This window comes from Aptenodytes patagonicus, chromosome 4, assembly GCF_965638725.1.
Source record: "Aptenodytes patagonicus chromosome 4, bAptPat1.pri.cur, whole genome shotgun sequence".
In the NCBI taxonomy this organism is placed as follows: domain Eukaryota; kingdom Metazoa; phylum Chordata; class Aves; order Sphenisciformes; family Spheniscidae; genus Aptenodytes; species Aptenodytes patagonicus.
Genome location: NC_134952.1, coordinates 80,171,306 through 80,189,686, shown reverse-complemented (window position 1 = coordinate 80,189,686; position 18,381 = coordinate 80,171,306). Strand labels below are relative to the sequence as shown.

The window sequence follows — 18,381 nt, the reverse complement described above, 5'->3', positions numbered from 1 at the left end:
TGTAGTTTCCCTCCGACATTTGACTTGACTTTAGTTATCCTGGTGTAAGGATGTTCACGGTGCTGGAGGCAGGGAATTATTCTTTTGTTATTTCACAAACTTGGTTATACAAGGCAATGCCCCACAATTCTGAAAACCAGTCTGATTTGGGGTTTGATTCAGGGTCCTTGATTACACAATAAGCCTGAAATTTTATTATGTAAAGTAATACTTCCCATCTAATCCATGTCATTATATTTCTGCTATTGCCCAAAATCGCGCCCTTCAAGCACAGCAGAAGTTCTAACTCCAATGGTTGACTCATAGTACAGTCCTTGGCATTTAATTGTGCCGTCTCATGAACAAGATTCAGATATGCAATTAAGCCTCTGAGATCCCTTCCCTATCAGTTATGAGAAATAATTTACTGATGGCCCATGCAAGCAGTAAATTACGTTTTGAGTCCATTAACTAGTAACCATGAAAGGGATAATGAATAGGAAGGGTAAATTCTCTTTACCATTCTTATAGTGTAGAAGAGGAAGTAAACAGGAACTTTCTCTTTCACCCTGTGATCTTACTAGCCTGTGGTACCTCTGTACTTTCTGGTTGTACATTGTCTAAAATCATAATACAGCTCAACAGTTTTTAGTTGCTCAAGCCACACACTTTGGACATAATTTTCTAATATATGGAATTAAATTTAATATAATAAATGTTCACTGCAGAAAAGATTAAAGGGGTACAGAAATCTCCATTTTCTCTCTGCACACTGTATCTGTAGTAGTGCATTTTATATACAACTGTGTCTCACTCTTTTGACATTATTTGAAACAACTGTTTCTGATGACAGAGAAAGGTAATGGAGACAGTAATTTTCAAACTTCAATACAGAGGTTCAGACTAAATTTGGAAACTATTTAATCTGGGTATTTTAATCCAACTATTTTTACATCTTTCCCTTCCTCCGAGTTGAACTTCTTCATGGTTTCTCAAAGATGACTGAAAGTTAGAACTTTAGGACCTTATTCCTGATTTAGTCAGTCATGTTCTTTGAGTCAGCTTCCCTATCTATGAAATATGAAAAGAATAAAGATTAAAATAATTAATTAAAATCATAGATAGGATTAGTATCTACTAATGTGGATATGTCTACTCTACAACAGTCATCTACGCAGATTTCTTACAGATCAGTTGTAGAGCAGCCCACCAACTTAGATTTTTACTTCTCACATTTTGTACCTTTCCATAGCTTAGCCTTGTGATACAACTATGTACTTAGACCTGACAAAGTGAAGAGATCAGGCCCTACTCTCCTCAGTGTGACCTTTTAAGGCAATAGAGTTTGTCTATGTACATTTCAGGGCAAAACCTGTTCTATAAAAATAGCAGTAATACATGGTACCCAGTGGAAATAGTTTCTTCCACGTTCTCCTGGGATGAGCAGAAGTTCGAATTCATTGTTTTACCTCTTCAGATTTTCAGCTGAGTCTTCTAATTCCTCAGATTCCATGTGAAACACACTAGAAAATGAATCCTGGAAAACCAAGAGGATATTTTAATATATAGGTGTATAAGGTTGTCGTAAGTTAGAATAGTAGTAGTCATGAAAAGCTTGTTGCAGTTATCAAAACCTATTCTGTAATAAAGACAAGTGTAATATTATTTAACTTAATTTCACTTCTAGCAGCAAGCGTACAGGGTCCTACCACAAAAATATCTTTTCATACAACTTTAAATATCATTGAAGTGTCTTGAATCGCTACTGATCGCTCTGAGAAGAAATGCCAGTATTTACAAGCTGTGCCAAATTTATCTGTCAGCACAGAACTACTTTATTTTAACATTCATCCAATTCTAGACCTGCTTTGATTGGACGGGTGAGGACATCAAAACCTTTTGAACATACTGACTGATCTCTGTGTTGCTTTTCATGCAGCCTTTTTTAACAGCTGAGAAGCCTAAATGTAGAGAGAAATTAGATTCTCTCTGTACTAAAGATTCAAACTACAGACTGCAAACTAGGTGCTGGAGTTTATCTAACTTGCAAGGACAGTGTGAATATGTGAATACAAAAATTGTGTAAATTCCTCTTCTGTATTCTTGTGTGCAGGAGTGACTCTTCTAAATACAGTGAGAGATGGGATTGTGGCAGATGATCACAAGTGCTGTGTGTTATTTCTGTGCTACAGAACCTGGAAATGCTTCCTCACTTCCAGATCTTGGTACCCCCGTATCTATAACGAGTAATAAAGGTAAAACTAGCAATGCCAGTACAAGACTGAGGCATGCATATCCTGCTTCTTGTTCTGCAGCCTGTTTTCAACAGGAAGGAAATACAGGTGGGCAGATTGGCAAGGAGTTGTGCTTTGCTTCAGTGAGCCAGGATCTTGGGACAGGCCATGATTCTGTTTAGATACCTTGTTTAGATACTCCCTGCTTAGATATACTCAAGAAATAAAAAGTGCCATCAAAACTGATTCTGCGCAGGAAGCAAAGGCCACATTGTTTTTCTCCCAGCCTTTTCCTTTTTTCCATGCTACATCAGTAGCCAAGAAAATGAGTTATGAAAGAGTTCAACATGCAAGATCTATGCCATAGGAGAGAGCTTAGAGCCATAGTTTGCCAACAGGTAATGCAAAATGGCTGCATAAAATGGCAGTCTAGCCTACACAAAGACCGAAGCCGCCCAAGTCAACACCTAACCTGAGTAGATGCCGTAAAAGAAAAGGCAGAGGACAAAAAGGTGACAGAGCATACTATGGGTTTGAAATACTATTGAGTCAGAATGGAGGGAAGCCCACACTGCTCCCGGGGAATAAACACTTCTGCCTTTAGAAAAAAACATACTCACAGTACAATCTTCATCCACTATGAAGATGGTACATCTCTGCACTTGCATGAAGGATATTATAGTGGCAGCTATCTTCTTCAGAATTACTTCCAAAGACTGCTGCTCTTCAAAAATCAGGCTGGCAAGATCAAGAAGCACCTGGGGAGAAGGTCTTTTGTGAAATTTTGACTAATTGTGATTTAAGCAATAATTATTATTACTACTGTCTTTGATTCTTCTTCTCTTCCCTGAATCAAGGAAGTCAACATGTATGTCTGTGACCAAAATTAAGTTTTGGCTCTCACACAGACTGCAAGGTAACAGTAAACAATAGCCAGTTTGACACTTTTGATGGAAGAAATAAATAGCATAGTTAGCTGTCTGATGTTTTCGGTCAGAGAGACAGAATAGATTTATGCATTAACAGTTCATCAAATGAAACCTGAGAAATCCAGACAGCACACAGTTATTTGTCCTTAGGAAACCTAATAGTTTCCTATGGCTCCTGTGTGCATTCTAAAAACAGTGATATTTACATTTCTTAAGACTTTTGAACACAATTATTAACTCTTATAATTCTAACAGATCCTAATGAACTCATTTGGTGAAAACATAATTTAGATAGTCTGCTGTATTTCAAAGCTGCTGCTGAAGGACTTAGCTGCTCAGATGTGCTCGTATTATATTCCTTTTTTCCTCACAAGAAGCATGGAGCCAATTTGAAAAGATTTTCCAAATTTGTACCAATTTACAAACACTGATAGTCACTTGGAAACTCAGACCTACCAGAAAATTTTTAAAACAACTGCTGCCTAGTTGTTTCTCCAAAATCTTTTCATACCATATATGGCAGACATATTCACCCATAAAGGCCATGGCATTAATAACCCATCAGTTATAAAGATGGCTGCAAAACACAGTTACATTAATCAGAAGGAAATTCAGTTTTCCATCTGGTCATTACTGAAAATATGTTTAGTGACTATTTATAGTTGTAGTAGACTAAAAGAGAAATCTGTATACCTCTACCGTTCTGTAGGGATAATTCTATCTGAAATTTCTGGAGTATGTACACCTCTGGTTGTATAATATGTACAGTGAGCCACATGGTAACTTCAGGCAATAACGAGTATATTGACATGGAATGAATTTCCTGACATGTAGCTTTACCTTCTTGCCCTAGACGGTCCGCTTCTCGCAGCCCAGGCTGGAATGTGCCCAGCTACTTCTCAGTGCACTTAGTTAGAGCTTTATCAGAGATACACAGCATTCAATTAGAGTAATTAAAAATAGCCAAGGAATAACTACCATATGAGAAATATCAGGAGCAGGCACTGATTACTAGCTAACCATCGTAATTTCTGTATTCTTGGGACAAACCTGTTGACCATACCTGATTACGCCTGTTCTCAAGCAAAGATGTCTCATACAATTGAGCGTTGTGAAGAACAATTCCACAAAATGCCAAATACGCGGCAAAATCCTGAGGACAAATGAACATCAACACCTCATGAAGATAATGTCTCACAGCATCTTACCTCTATTCAAAGATAAGCTACTGCAATTTTTTGTTTTCACTTTGAAGTATTAATTGATATTTTTAAGTTATTTTTGGCAACCATTCAGGTTTGGGTTTTTTCCCAGTTATTGCTATATTGGGAAGTGATACAGTATTCTAAAAAGGATCACTACACAAATTTTAATATTCAAAATATGTTTGTTGGGGATGCCAGGAGAGTTAGAACCAATTAATAAAAAATGATATCAAAAGTTATGAAACTGTTTTACAGTGCATTTCAGTAGAGTAAGCCTGTGTTTCAGAGATGTATGAGATGATACCATGCTGATCCAGAAATTAAACTATTCTACATCCACATTTCTCATGGCTTCATAAAGAAAGAAATTTGCAGTATTACCAGGAATTTTTACTTTTTCAGAGCTGTTTAATTTTTAATAACTTTAAAATTTCTGATCAGCATGAAAAGTAATAACATATCCATCTCCCGTTCCCCTATGAAAATAGAAGAGACATAAATGTCCAGCTTTTATACCTTTTCATCTTGTTCAGTGAAAGTGCCACCAATTCCAGATTTCTTATTGATTGCTTGAGCCACACCAACAACCTAGTGTATTCAAAATGGAGTAATTAGGTAATTTTTAGGAGTCTGTCATTGGATTCTGCTTCTAGACATATTTATAGAAGATAATAAATGACCATTACAGGTATTCATTTGGTTGACCTTTGGATAACAGAAGATATTTAAGCCTGTTTTTTCCTAGTGTATTCATATTACAAATAGCTGACAATGAACCTGAAATATCAAAAAAAAAAAAAGTGGCATGAGTCCTGGATGCTCTTATGAAGAGGGGTTGATTTGATCCAAAATTGATTCTATAAACTGGAACAATCATCTCCCAGAAAGACAGTAACAGTTTACACTTGTCCTGGTTTCGGCAGGGATAGAGTTAATTTCCTTCCTAGTAGCTGGTACAGTGCTGTGTTTTGGATTTAGGGTGAGAACAATGTTGATAACACACCGATGTTTTAGTTGTTGCTGAGCAGTGCTTACACTAGCCAAGGACTTTTCAGCTTCCCATGCTCTACCGACTGAGCAGGCTGGAGGTGCACAAGAAGCTGGGAGGGGGCACGGCCAGGACAGCTGACCCCAACTGGCCAAAGGGACATTCCATACCGTGGGACGTCATGCTCAGTACATAAACTGGGGAAAGCTGGCCAGGGGGGGGCCTCTGCTCGGGGACTGGCTGGGCATCGGTAGATGGGTGGTGAGCAATTGCATCGTGCATCACTTGCTTTGTATATTCTTTTATTATTATTATTATTATTATTATTATTATCATTATCATTATCATTACTATTTTACTTTATTTCAATTATTAAACTGTTCTTATCTCAACCCGTGAGTTTTCTCACTTTTACTCTTCCGATTCTCTCCCCCATCCCACTAGGGAGGGGAGAGTGAGTGAGCGGCTGTGTGGGGCTCAGTTGCCGCCTGAGGTTAAACCACGACAACGCTTCTGCAGTCATAAGCCAGACCACGCAACAGCTCTCTCTAAAGTTCATCTGCTTGTAAGCGTAGAAAATACCCTTCTTGCTAGCTCTGACAAAATTTCCAAAACATAGCCTCCTTACTGGATCTAGAGTTTGGCTACAGTGATCTTTTTGCATTTTGTATCTCTCTGAATCTGATTGAAAAATAGTATACAGAGGTGGTATTCCTGCCAGACTCAAGTTTGTTACTCAAACTTAGTACGTTTTTAAAGGTAGGCTTTTATTGAGACCCCATTAAACCAACACTGAGAAGAGATACGTTATGCTTCAGCTGGTAGTTAGACTGTTCTTCTTGCCAAGATATGCTGGTATCTCACCATTTTTAATTATTTTCCCTATAGAGCAACTCAGAAGGTAGGGAAGAATCCTGGTTTACAGGTAAGGAAGCTAAGCAAAGGGTAAAAAGTCATTCACAGGTCCTGCAGGACATCTGTGATGGACCTAAGAAGCAAACCCATATGGCCTGATCAACGTTAAAGGCTTTCCGTTAAGTAGTTCTTTCTGCTCTTGGCACATGGCTTGAATCCTAGCTTTCAAATGGACTATGTATTAAGATCACCAGCCAAGAAGCTTCATAAATGAAGGCTGCCCACATAAGTAAATCAGTGCAGAGATAGTAACAAGGAAGGTTTACCTGAACTAGAAAAAAACTACTATGATTTATGAAATAAAGACATCAACAGACCAGTTCCATTTACTTCCTTTGTTGGCTTGTCTCCTTTTGGATTTAAGTGGAAGAAGATGGCATCCGTGTAACAATAAACCGAGCCAGACTACGCATCTAGTTTTATTCTTATAAAATTCCATCTAAGTTATGTTAAATTTCAGATGATGCTTTTTTAGTATAGAAATAATCAGTGGTAAAATCTGATTTCAAGTTTCTGGACATAATTCCATGAACTGGGAGATTAAAATATGATTTCTTACAAAATAGAAAACAGTCCCTTTATGGACAGTCAAAGTCCAAGCTACTGGTACTTTTCTAACTTTCTACATAGAGGATAGTTAGCCAATAAACATGATTTCTCGATACAGGATGTTGGTTTAGATTTAAAAAAAATGTAAAATGAATGTGAGAGAACAACACAGCTGTTTAAGCATGAGGCTTTTGTTACTGCCAGTCTTTGTGGAGTTCAATTCTGCATGCTGGCGAGAGCCTCCCAGGAAACCAATCTGCCCTGCAAACAGAACTCCTTATAAAAATGGAAGTGGAATTCAGACCTTTGCTTAGTACTGATTCCAGTTTCTAATGCAGGCTCTAACTCTGACATCTGGGGGGGAAATGAAATTGGGTGGTTGCTTTGGACTTACTCTTACATACTCAACATAGAAGTTTTCTCTGGTAACTTAGATCTGTTTTTCAGAGCCCAAAGAAAACAACAGAATTTAGAGTGACCTTCATACAAGTCAGTATGAAGAGAAAGCGAACATTTCTTTAAAAATTAATTCACTGGGATAGTATTTCTGTAGATTCCCCACTGCAGTTACTCAAGCTGTGTACTGGCAGTGACCATTCTGCCCCATAAACTAGTTTACACTTCTTCTGGATTCTGTGCTTACCCTTGTACTTCCATGCTTCTACTCTTCTGAGTCATAAATTAACCACGTAATTTCACAGCACACTAAAATTGGAAGGCTTTCAGAAGGAGAAACAGGTTAATTTCAGTTGAGATACTTCTGACTCTCACTGTCAATAAGGTGAAAATGAGAGGTTTTCTAACTCAAATATTTTGTCAATCCATTAAAAAAGGTTATTTATTTTTATTATTATACTACACATTACTAAAAATGTTTCTCCCTGATGCATAAACATTTCCTAGATTATAGGATTTCAAGACCTTAGCCTTTCCCTAATATAATTCAGTATGTTTCCACTCCTTTTGAGACTTTGCAAATTATTACTAATCTGACTTTAGGCTTAAAAGAATTGGAGAAAGTATAGTTTCCTTGATTTGTGAAGTAAAAAAAAATGTTCTGACTGTTAGTGAGTAATGACAGGTTTCTGTAATTGATATCAAGAGTGGGAGCTATAAGGTGGTGAACCCAATGCTGTTTATCAGGATGGATGAGAAATGTACCAAAGTACTCGACCTTCTGAGGAAGGTGCCAAGTGGAGGGGGGGGACAATTATATCTGAGCCATTACTTATATTGGTACCCAGAAATGAAGCCCAGTTTATGGTATCAAGCTGAATAGCCACTAGCAGCACCCGGAATGGATTTAGGTTAAGGCAGAGCTGAAAGAGAGGAGCAGTGCCAGAGCAAGAGGTAGGAGAGGGAGGCTGGAAACTGGGAGGAACTGGAAGTCACTCACTAAAACCCTGCACTTCCTTACAGTTAGACTGTAATCTGTTTAAATGGCTGGATCTCATCTTCTGCTAAACTCAATAAATCTGCTGTGCAGTAAACTCAGAGGCTAGAATGTGCTAGCACAGATGAAGCCCACCTAGCCGAGTACAGTAACACAAAAGAGTACATGGTAAGAAGCCATAAAGTACATGCAAAGCTTTTGATTCTTTTCAGATTTTTTGGCACACTTGCAACAAATGATTGACAAAGCTGCAAAGAACTTCCTTTGTTTGAGATCCAAGTGGTGTCAGACCAGTGCAAGGTGTTAATGATGGTATTTTTTTCATCTTGCTTTTTTGGGATAAATAATATTAGAAGAAAACTGCATGGTGTGCCTGTTTAAGAAGTTGTGCTTAACTGTTAATCATTAAATTTATAATTGCTAAACTGATGGAAGGCATACAGTTTTATTTTTGTAATGGGAAAGAAGACAATTTACTATCTCTCAGCCTGGCCTTCCCAAAATACTGATGTTACAAATAAGGTCATTGTTCTGCAGCATGAATCACTGCCAACTGTGGGCTCAAAAATGCCTGTCTGAAATAAAGCTTAACTGTCAGCTCCTTTCCATACAACCCAGTTTTTCCCACAGTCAACCTCTCATTTGCTTCAGTGAAGAACATTTCTTATCCAGTGAACTTTCTTACTGTAATAACAATGTACAACTAGCCTTATATACTTCTATAGCAGACTTTGAATAGTAAGCAAATCCTTTAACCAGTCAATATGCTTTTATGTTAACCTACATGTGCAGAGATTAATGGTTAGGCCTTTTCTCATACCCACTGTGGGTATTTATTTCATTTATTTTATTTTTTTCAGTTTTGATCCAGCATGAGCTAAGACAACTTTCATTGTCAGAGGCTTTTTAAGGCATGCAAAAGGTGAGTACTTTCATCCTGTGTAAATACATCCCCTCCATGAAAGGAAAGTCCGTGGTGCTTAAAAAAACTGTAAGAAAACAGTAAAAGGACCATATTAATATAACAAAAAGACTATTTAGGCTCCCTTTATTAGCACTGCAGGTTTCTGATACATTAACAAAGGCATGTGTTCCAAGAGAAATGGTCATTTTTAGATCTTTGTTAAGGTCTTTCAATAAAAGGTTTTAACTGAAGAGGGAGGGAGTAATGAGGAGAATAAACCTGCTAAAAATTAATGGTTGTCTTGACAATGATAAAAATTTTGTGCACATGCAAACCTTTTTTGTTGTTGTTGTTTCAGTGGCATTCTAAGCTTTTAAAGACAACTTTGTAGTATGGGCCATTTTTTCATACAAAATAAACAGTTTTAAAAATTAAACTGGTCCAAATTCTGGCCTCATTTATATCAGTACAAATTCCAGTGAACTTCACTAAATTCTGTAGAATGTGGTGTAGAGACAGTAACGAGAAAAACCTCAGATGGGTATTATTCAGCTATTGGAGTCTTGCCTGCAACCAGGTAATTAGGAGAAGATGTAGGAAACTCAAGAGGATCTGTTCCTGTTACTAAAGTAATTATGTAATTAGGACAAAAGTAAATCATGTGGTAGCATTATAGGCCATGAAGAACATATGCCTGCATTTTAGAGAGTACTAAGCACAGTATGAAACCCAAATCCTCATTTTTAAAACTTACTATAAACAAATCTGAAATAACAATAGGCCTGATCTGTGATCTCCAGCTGGGAGTTACATTCGCACCAGCAGAAAAATTGAATCAAAGGTGACTAACTGCTCTGAGCTCAGCTATACAGAAAACTTATTTAGATAACAGGTACATTAAAAGTGTGAAATCTTTGTGGCAATAAACAAGACATATCTGAGATAAAGCTAATTCTCTGTAAAGCTTGGAGAATATCGTAAAAAAATGACAGTCCACTCAAACACTTGCTCATGAAAGTATTGTTCTGGTCTAACAAAAAGGTGTTTTTTAAGTTACTTAGGCACAATATTTTATGTGTCTTTAATTCTCTAACAGGCAGGCACCAAGTGAACTCTTTTGAAAGTTGAGTCCTGTAGCAATAAAGCAAAGATATGTATGTTTGATTTCTTGTCATTCTCCTACTATGCCTAGAGAATTATCCTGTATATTTCTTGGTCACCCAAGACAAAACTAGTAGGAAAGAAAGGGGTTGAGAACAGCTATGAAAGGGGATGACCACTAGAAAAGCTTAAGGTAGTATTCTGGACTGAAGAAAACCAAGACTAAGGGAGAGGAAAGACTGAAGTAATTAGTATCTGCTTATATTTTGATACCTGTGAGTTCATGGCCTAATCCCTGAAGTAACCAGTGAGCTGTTGAGTGCTACACACTCTTTTTCATGAGCTTTACCCCCAGTCTGACTAGGCAGGTGGGATTATAGAACAAGGTATATCTACAGTAGTCATGCAGTTCCTAACAAGAGCCTTCACCCAGGTTTGCTGTATTGAAAGCACGTAAGGGGTTGGCAGGAAGGAACAAGCTGTATGTAAAGGACCTTAGTGGTCCAGCTTTCTTTAAAGTCAGATGGAAAAATTCCCCTTGGATCAGAAACGAAGTACTTTGTTATTTTCCACTCAGATCACATAAGATAGACATACACCATGAAGACAAAAAGCAATTTTGACGACGGAATCGTTCTCTTACTTTCAGTCCCAAAAGGAGGGAAAAAAACCCTCCAACAATTACTGAGTCAATATCCACACCTTTTTTACCACATCTGAACACAGCTTTCCTAACTGTATTCTTGCTGGCAACACAGGTAATCTTCCAGTGCTGCTACTTGTTCTGTAACCTTTCTTCTCAGTCTGTACCAGTTATCCCATTTAATAAAGCCTGATCCACATTACAAGGAGAGATGTCTTCTAACTATCAGAGCGCTTTATTTTTACTGTTTTCTTGCAATAGCTGACTCCTGCCTCTAAAAGTAGCAGGCTACCTAGAGTATTCCCCAGTAGATGATGACTGATGACTTCAGTGCTGATGACTGTGCTCTGAATTTTATCTGGATCGTTTCATGCTGCCATTTTTCGCGCATTAAGATTACAAGCCTAACTCTGTGAAAGCTGTTCCAGCTCTACAGGCAGCCAGTGCCCTTTTTAGTTGGTTCTTACTTCAGCTGACTTAAAAATATAATTAATATAATTTTGCTTCCTAAGAAGATATATTTTCTTATTTACTTTGCTGGCTGCTGAAGAAAAATGACATTAAGCCAAAGAATGGTAACAGGAAGAGGGAAACTTACTTTTATCTCATTTTAAAGATGGGAACATATCCACTTGAGAAGACAGACTAAGTGGTTTTAACCTTACTTTGCTCTCCTGCTCTTGTAGAGGTTTGATTCATTATCCGGCGAGGACAGAACTGTATTTACAGACTTTCATTTTTAATCAACAAAACTTTCACATCCTCTTCTATCATTCATGCCAGCAGTAGCCTGCACGATTTCCAGCAGTCTAGCTACTATAACATATGTCTCAGCATAAGCTGAAAATCCACCCAAGAAGCAAATTACTGATCTCCATAATCCTGCAGCAAGACCGCTACTGGAACTTGAGTTAGTTTGTTTAAAGTTAGCTTGGCTAGATCTACACTATACTGCAGTGACCGTCATGTGTTATACCTGAAGTGTTCACTGTGGGAGAAAAAAAACTTAGCTGGCTAACAGTAACATGCCTGGTCACACTTTATACAATAAAATTCAACAGGATCTTTTCAAAGGCTGTTGTAAATAGAGTAGCACCCCTGATTTGTTGGGAAGAGCTTCCCAGTGACAGGAGATACGGCAAGTAAACAACAAACTAAACAATTGGAGTGAGCATTGCCAGAATAAAACATTTCCCTAGCCAATTAGTAGGAAGTTCAATCTTACATACTCAGGGCCTGGGAGACAGGTCTCAGTTAATTCAGCTAAAAGTACCCATATGAGAAAATCCTACAGATTTTAGTAGAAATTAAACTGAAATCGAATTTTATGGAAATTATTTTGCAGAGCTGAAAGAAAAAACTGCAGAAATAACAGAAAATTATGTCATTCCTGTAGACGTTCTACGGCAGCTGTGATGACTCCGTGCATCAGAGACCATCCATTCTACAGATACTCTAAACCAGTTAGAGAGCTGTACTGAGTCTTGTATCAGTTCTGCATAACTCCACAAGTTGGTTTAAGCTAAGGACTTCCATTCCCTATTCAGTTCTGTCAAATTTTGTCAAAATGACTGTTTACAAATGTCTACAAAACCAGATGGAGAAATTCAAGGTGATAATTATTTGCAACAACTTCTGTAGTCCTTTTTCTGGGTCTCTGAATCCAAGACCAAACAAAATCAGAAGAAAGTTGCCACTGCATTTACTGACTTTATTACGGGAGCTCTAGAAGGCAAATCAGTACCATTTGAAGGTACTGACAAATTAAAGGTTTAAGGACACATCAGGAATGAAAAGCTGCTTTTTGAGATACAAAACGCTGAACTGCCACAACCTTAGATCTTCTGCCAGTAGTGGTAAAACCCTGATTTCTGTATAAGCACCGTAGCACTGAAACGGTTAGCATTAATAGCTACAGCTAAAGCCTGCGGCCAGCAATACCAGTTTCCTCTTGCAAAAGAAATAACCATGGTAACTGGGGTACAAGCTGACTAATACTAACTTTTCATTGGTGGCTTTTGTACTACTGAGGATAAAAATTCACTCTGTTTTGAAGGTTTTGATGTGTTCTCTGATACACATCGAGAATCCAAGTAGCAAGTCTTACATACTGATGTCTAGGTAACTGTATACAGCTATCTGCTCTTACAGAAGAATCACCAGAAGAGAAAATCTTTCATGATCAAAATGGAATCTTTGCTATGGCTTCACATCCACCTTATGACAAATTTAAATACAGGAATAGATGATTAAATTATTTGACTTAGAACCACTTTGTTTTTCTTTTTAAGTAGAATACAATTCGGGTTACCCAAGGCCTTTCTTCCTCCTTGTTTTCTTCAATGGTGATAACCAGCAAATGATACAGCCTTGCATGCCAGAAAGCATCATGTGGCAATACTTTTGTCATATGATAGGATGGAAAGAATTTGTTTAGTTATTGGAGATTGTGCAGCAGGGGTTTATAGATACCACAACTTTGTTCAAAGCCCCTGAAGTCAGATGCAAAGCTCGGTCAATTTTCATTCGTAATTTTTCATGGGAAAAAGAACTCTTCATAAAGCTAGCACTATACAAGCCTCTGTGATCTGATCTTGAAGGACATAATCAGCAGAATTTTCTGTATCTGAAATGCAATGTTTCTGTGGCATTTCTGTCAGCAAGAATAGGTTGAGTATGGGATTGAGAAAGTTCTTTCACTATTAAGTGAACGTAATTCCATTCTTCATGCGCACCTGTGCAGAGGTAAAGTCCTCTTATTGCACTGCTTTTTTCTCATTGTTACTAGTTCCTGGGTCCTTTTTATGAGCTCTTCTGTGAATCAAACCGTTTTCTTCTTTTCATCTATGGAATTTCTTACTAGCTGTTATTTTTAAGTGAGACTTTGGTTTCTCACATGCCTCATGGAAATATAGGCAAATGTGAAAAACATCTACTGGAAAAATCTCCATGCTTCAGCAGGCCCAGAGGATTTAATAATCAGCATGAGATTTTCTTCCTCTCAATTACTGACTCTTTTGTTTAAAAAAAATAGTACTAATACTAAACAAACAAACAGAAACACTCTTTCTCAGTGTTTATTTTTGGATGTCTTCCAGAATCGTCTTTTGACTGTGGTCACTGACATCCTGGGCTAAGGCAGCATTCACTAGCCTCAGTATTACTAGAGGGGCTTTGGGGATTTTTTAATTTTTTTTTTTTTTTTTAACGGGGAGGAGCCAGTATTCTGGTTTTGTTGTTTTAGGTTTTTTTTAAACAGAAAAAGCAGCAGAATGCAAATGGCAAATTAAGGACTGATCCACTGACTCCAACATCTGTCCAGAATGTCCACATGTCAGCCATGTGTTATGGCGAGAGGGAGAAAAACCTTCTGGTAGAGACTTTAAAATCAGAAAAAATTAAAAAGTGCCATCCTTTCCTGTAAGAAATCTTAGAGTTTAGCCCCTTCAAATTATTGCATATGAGTAGAGCGTAACATTCTCCTCAAACTTCAGGTTGGCTGTACTTTTTAAAATAAACAAATTCCTGCTTCATTTCCACTTGCTGATGCACTTAGGAACAGAAAGCTAGCTGAAGATACGGCCCATTGCAGGTTTATTCAGCCTGTAAGTCATGGTGTATTGGACCAAGAGACTACAGCTCTTATTCCTTCCCCCACCTACCATCAGGACCCGGTGAGAAGTAAGCACTTTCACGCTCCCTGGCCAGCAAGATTTTGTAACTCACTTTTGATCCCTATTACACAGAGCATAGCATTTTTTCCACTCAACAAAAAGAAAATGGGGTGGCTTGGGTGAAATTTAAAGCCTTGCATCAGCCTGACGTGGACCACTGGTCCCTGACAGCTCTTCACACAACATCTGCTTTGCTCATCAGCTGGCCCAGGGCCAGCAGTGGCTGCTGCCAGTTAGAAAGGGGAAGACTTTTAAGCAGGAGTGGGAGTAGGAGAGGATCAAGTGCTGTCCCTGGAAGAACTGAAAAAAATATTTTAAACCAAAATTAGCAGTAGGTGAAGAAAGGAAATCCTGGCTGATCATCTGGGTCAGCTAGAGTAAGATTCACCAAACAAGTTAAATCAAGAGTTTAATCAATGTAGTTAATGAAAAAAAGGTTCAGTGCAGTAAGAGTCAAGGTGACACATTCTGTAAGAGGAGTAAAAGATGGAAGAGCAAGAAAAAGAAGGTATGATATCTTCAAACCAATCTTGGCAGCATTTCTTTTTGGAGTTTGAGCTTCCTGGAAGCAAACTATAAATACTCTGAAAGATAAAGGAATTACAGGAGAGAAAATGTCCATCTTAAAGCGCTGACACGCTCTATAGAGAGCCTTACACTTTGTGAGTATTCTAAGAACTGGTGATGTGGCTGAAGGCTACTACATTCAGGATCAAAAAAACCCAAACTTACTTTACTTACTCCCTAAGTAAAACAGTGGACCTCACTTTTTTTCCATTCATTGGCTTTCATTGACTTTACTGAATTCACTCTTCAACTACTCAGTACAAGAAGACATCATTAGTCCATAATAAGAGTTCTCCCTACTGCAATAGCATCAGACAAACATCAGTTCTCTCAGGAAGAGAGAACTTCTGTGAGAAGTAGCATGGATGGGAAATATGTACAAGAGTTCAATGAGCAGATTCACACTGTTTTAAATTAGGAGTGATCTAAGTTACATGACTTGTGGATGACTTTTCTGAATCACATCAACACCATGTGTTTTTCAATGCCTGATGTTAAGCACTTAACATGTTTCTTAATTTATTACTTATGAGCTGAGTTAATAGAATATAAAAAACAGCCTTTTAGACAATGATAAAACCCAATTTGTGTCCTCTGAAGAAAATAATGTAGATGCAAGCTAAGCTGAAGTACAGTAATGCTTAATTGCAATCTGAGCGTGCACTGAGATAGACCAATAAGTGTGCAGAGAACTTTAATGCTGACAAGATATTTGGTACAGGAACAGCAATTCTAGAGTTAAATACATATATTCTACTTCTGCATCTGGGATTAAACTCTTCTTGACAATTCCCTTTGGCTTACATTACTGAACTAGATAAGATAAAATTAAAGTCCAAGCAAACATAAGCAGCCTTTTTAAAAAAGAGATGGTTTTATACTGTAAGATAATGACTGCCAGCTAATAAAAGTTTAAAGCATTAGCATAGCTGGGAACAGTATTACATGAAGTCATCCCAATACTGCAACTTACCTCTTCCCTATGGTTCTTTATCGGCATACAGAGAATACTCTGAGTCTTATACCCTGTGATCTGGTCAACTTCTGCATTGAATCTTGGATCCTGATACAAGAAAAAAATACAATTATTTGACTACTTGCCTAAAGACCAGTTCTTTTTCTTCCCTGGCTTAAAGGTTAAGAAAAGTACAATATTTGACTTAACTGTTACCCAGGATAACAAAGGTTCCATTACTAGCTAATAATTGTATGAAGTTGTTACTATCAGTGTGTTAAAACAACAACAAAAAAACATTTATGTGGAACATGAGTGCCTGTGGATAAATACAACTGCCAGAAAGAACAAAAAAACCCCCAAACCCTAGGAGAAGCCTTTCTTGAGCCTAGACCATCATTATAATAACTGTATACATAGACTAACCATCCCTAGTATAGCTTTTATCATCGAGAAGAAATTACAGAAATATACTGAAAGGCATACAACCACAGAGTAACAAAGTTTCATGAATGTGGTTAGTGTTTCTGCTTTTACCAGAGATTGCTTGTTTCATTTTTTCAGCTGAATATTGTTAGAAAACTCTGATTTTTTCAAAATTTTACTAAAATAAATCAGACTATTTTTCAAAGCTGCTGTTCTTTCTCTAGTAATTGATTTCAAGTTGAGCATGATGGACCCAATTCAAGAATGAACTTTTAAACTACAAGGACAGGTGATGTCCTGCTGGAAACATGTACTTAGCAAATGTTTAGACAGTTTCTGAGGCAGCAAACAAGTGTCTGTTGAAAATGAAACCGTATGAGATCATACCGCTCTTCTTTGCTTCTGAAAAAATCTACTCAGAAGGTAGATTTAGGTACATTAGGTAATGTTACCTAATACTGTAAACATGCTCAGATTAACTGAGAGATGATCAATCAGAAGTGGTAATTTTCAGCTCTGTATGCCTTTATTAATTAGTTAATTAATCAATTAAGTAATTCATTAAAATTTCCATCCTCCCTAAATTCAAAGCACAAAATCAGCATATCCAAAGAGCCTGGAATGAAGAGATGTTAAGCTAAGATGTAAGAGATGTCCTCTCCCAGTGCTAGATTCTCTTCCTTTTTTCATCTGGCCTTGTATTAAATAACTCAGATCGCAGAGTATCATTTCATTTGGGAGACCTCTATACAGTTCAAACCCCCATCCCGTTCTTTTCATTCAGCTCCTACTCTTTGTGCCTCAGGTGTGATAAAATTCTCCAAAGTATTTTTAGTCATAGGACTCCCAGTTTTGCAGACAATTACATTCACAATTTCATCCATTTTGGTGCAGAAGTATCTTACGTCCTTCTACAAGCAGGAATGTAAACATTTAAGTGTCCAAAGCTAGAAATGCAAATACTGGTGTGCACGTAGCTGGTTAAGATGGGGCTGATATCTGACTGCTAATGTCAAACTTACATAATTTATTTTGATGTTAGCATTCCTCTAGCAGTAGTCATAGCTACATGTTTCTGTGTACGCATGTATCTTTAATACACGTATTATAACCAAAACCATGATGTCAGGTTTGCATCTTGACTGGTTTAAGTCAATATAGCTCCAAATGCGTATACTAAAATGGCAATATTACAACCGCTGGCTTTTTCTTTTTTCAAGAATTGTTCAAGATAAATTTTTGTTGGTTTACCTCATAGGCATTCTTGATATTCAGAGGCTGGCCTATAGCTGCTACATGACCCACAATGCCCTTGTTCCACTCCAGGCGAATGCAGTTGTTGGAAGCTTCTTCCAGGGTGGAGCCTTCTGCCACGTCAAACAGCCTGCTTATAAGAAACTTCTCATTAGAGCTATCCTCACAGACCAAGAACAGGGAATAGCGATCAGCTGCTATAAGCTCATGGATATGTAGGAAAATTTTATGGCAAAGCGCTGTGACATCTAAGTGACTAGAAATATCTTTCACAAGTTCTAATAGTCTTGAGCACTGATCCCCTGCACTGGTCTCAATCCTTGGAGATTGCAGAGGCATCTGTTCCTTCTTTTCAGAGCCGGAGAGGAAGCTCACTGCTCCTACTGAGTCCTTGACAAAAATAGGCCTTAAGGGTCTGTCAAATTCAGAAGCAGAGATTTTCCTCGCTGGCGTCCCAGAGTTGGTGGTCTCAGCACAGGCAGGCTGGTGACAAGCACAGGATTCACTCTGGGACTTGGTTCCCTCCTTGCAGACTGGGATGGTATGAACTCTCTCAGCAAACCATGCATTAACCATTTCTCTGTAAAACAAAAATAAAAATACAGTGAATGATGTAAGTTAAAAATCCTCAGGAACTAACACATATTTGAAGAGGACACTGCAAA

The 18,381-nt window shown here is 37.8% G+C and overlaps 1 protein-coding gene and 1 long non-coding RNA gene across 6 annotated transcripts in view; one reads left to right on the top strand and one right to left on the bottom strand.

Annotated features, from left to right (window-relative positions):
- The window catches only part of LOC143159841 (uncharacterized), a 53,212-nt gene extending 51,000 nt beyond the window's left edge, over positions 1-2,212 (top strand). The window contains exon 5 of the long non-coding RNA XR_012995230.1: positions 2,093-2,212. This is a non-coding gene — a long non-coding RNA (uncharacterized LOC143159841). The remainder of the gene's footprint in view (positions 1-2,092) is intronic.
- PDE5A (phosphodiesterase 5A) overlaps positions 1-18,381 on the bottom strand; it is a 70,437-nt gene that overhangs the window by 36,853 nt on the left and 15,203 nt on the right. For all 5 annotated transcript variants that reach the window (XM_076337291.1, XM_076337292.1, XM_076337295.1 and 2 more), the window contains exons 2-7: positions 17,714-18,296; positions 16,055-16,144; positions 4,864-4,935; positions 4,206-4,295; positions 2,834-2,971; positions 1,449-1,516 (exon numbers count right to left, since the gene is read on the bottom strand). In XM_076337291.1, coding sequence (XP_076193406.1) covers positions 1,449-1,516; positions 2,834-2,971; positions 4,206-4,295; positions 4,864-4,935; positions 16,055-16,144; positions 17,714-18,296 — 1,041 coding nt within the window. The remainder of the gene's footprint in view (positions 1-1,448; positions 1,517-2,833; positions 2,972-4,205; positions 4,296-4,863; positions 4,936-16,054; positions 16,145-17,713; positions 18,297-18,381) is intronic.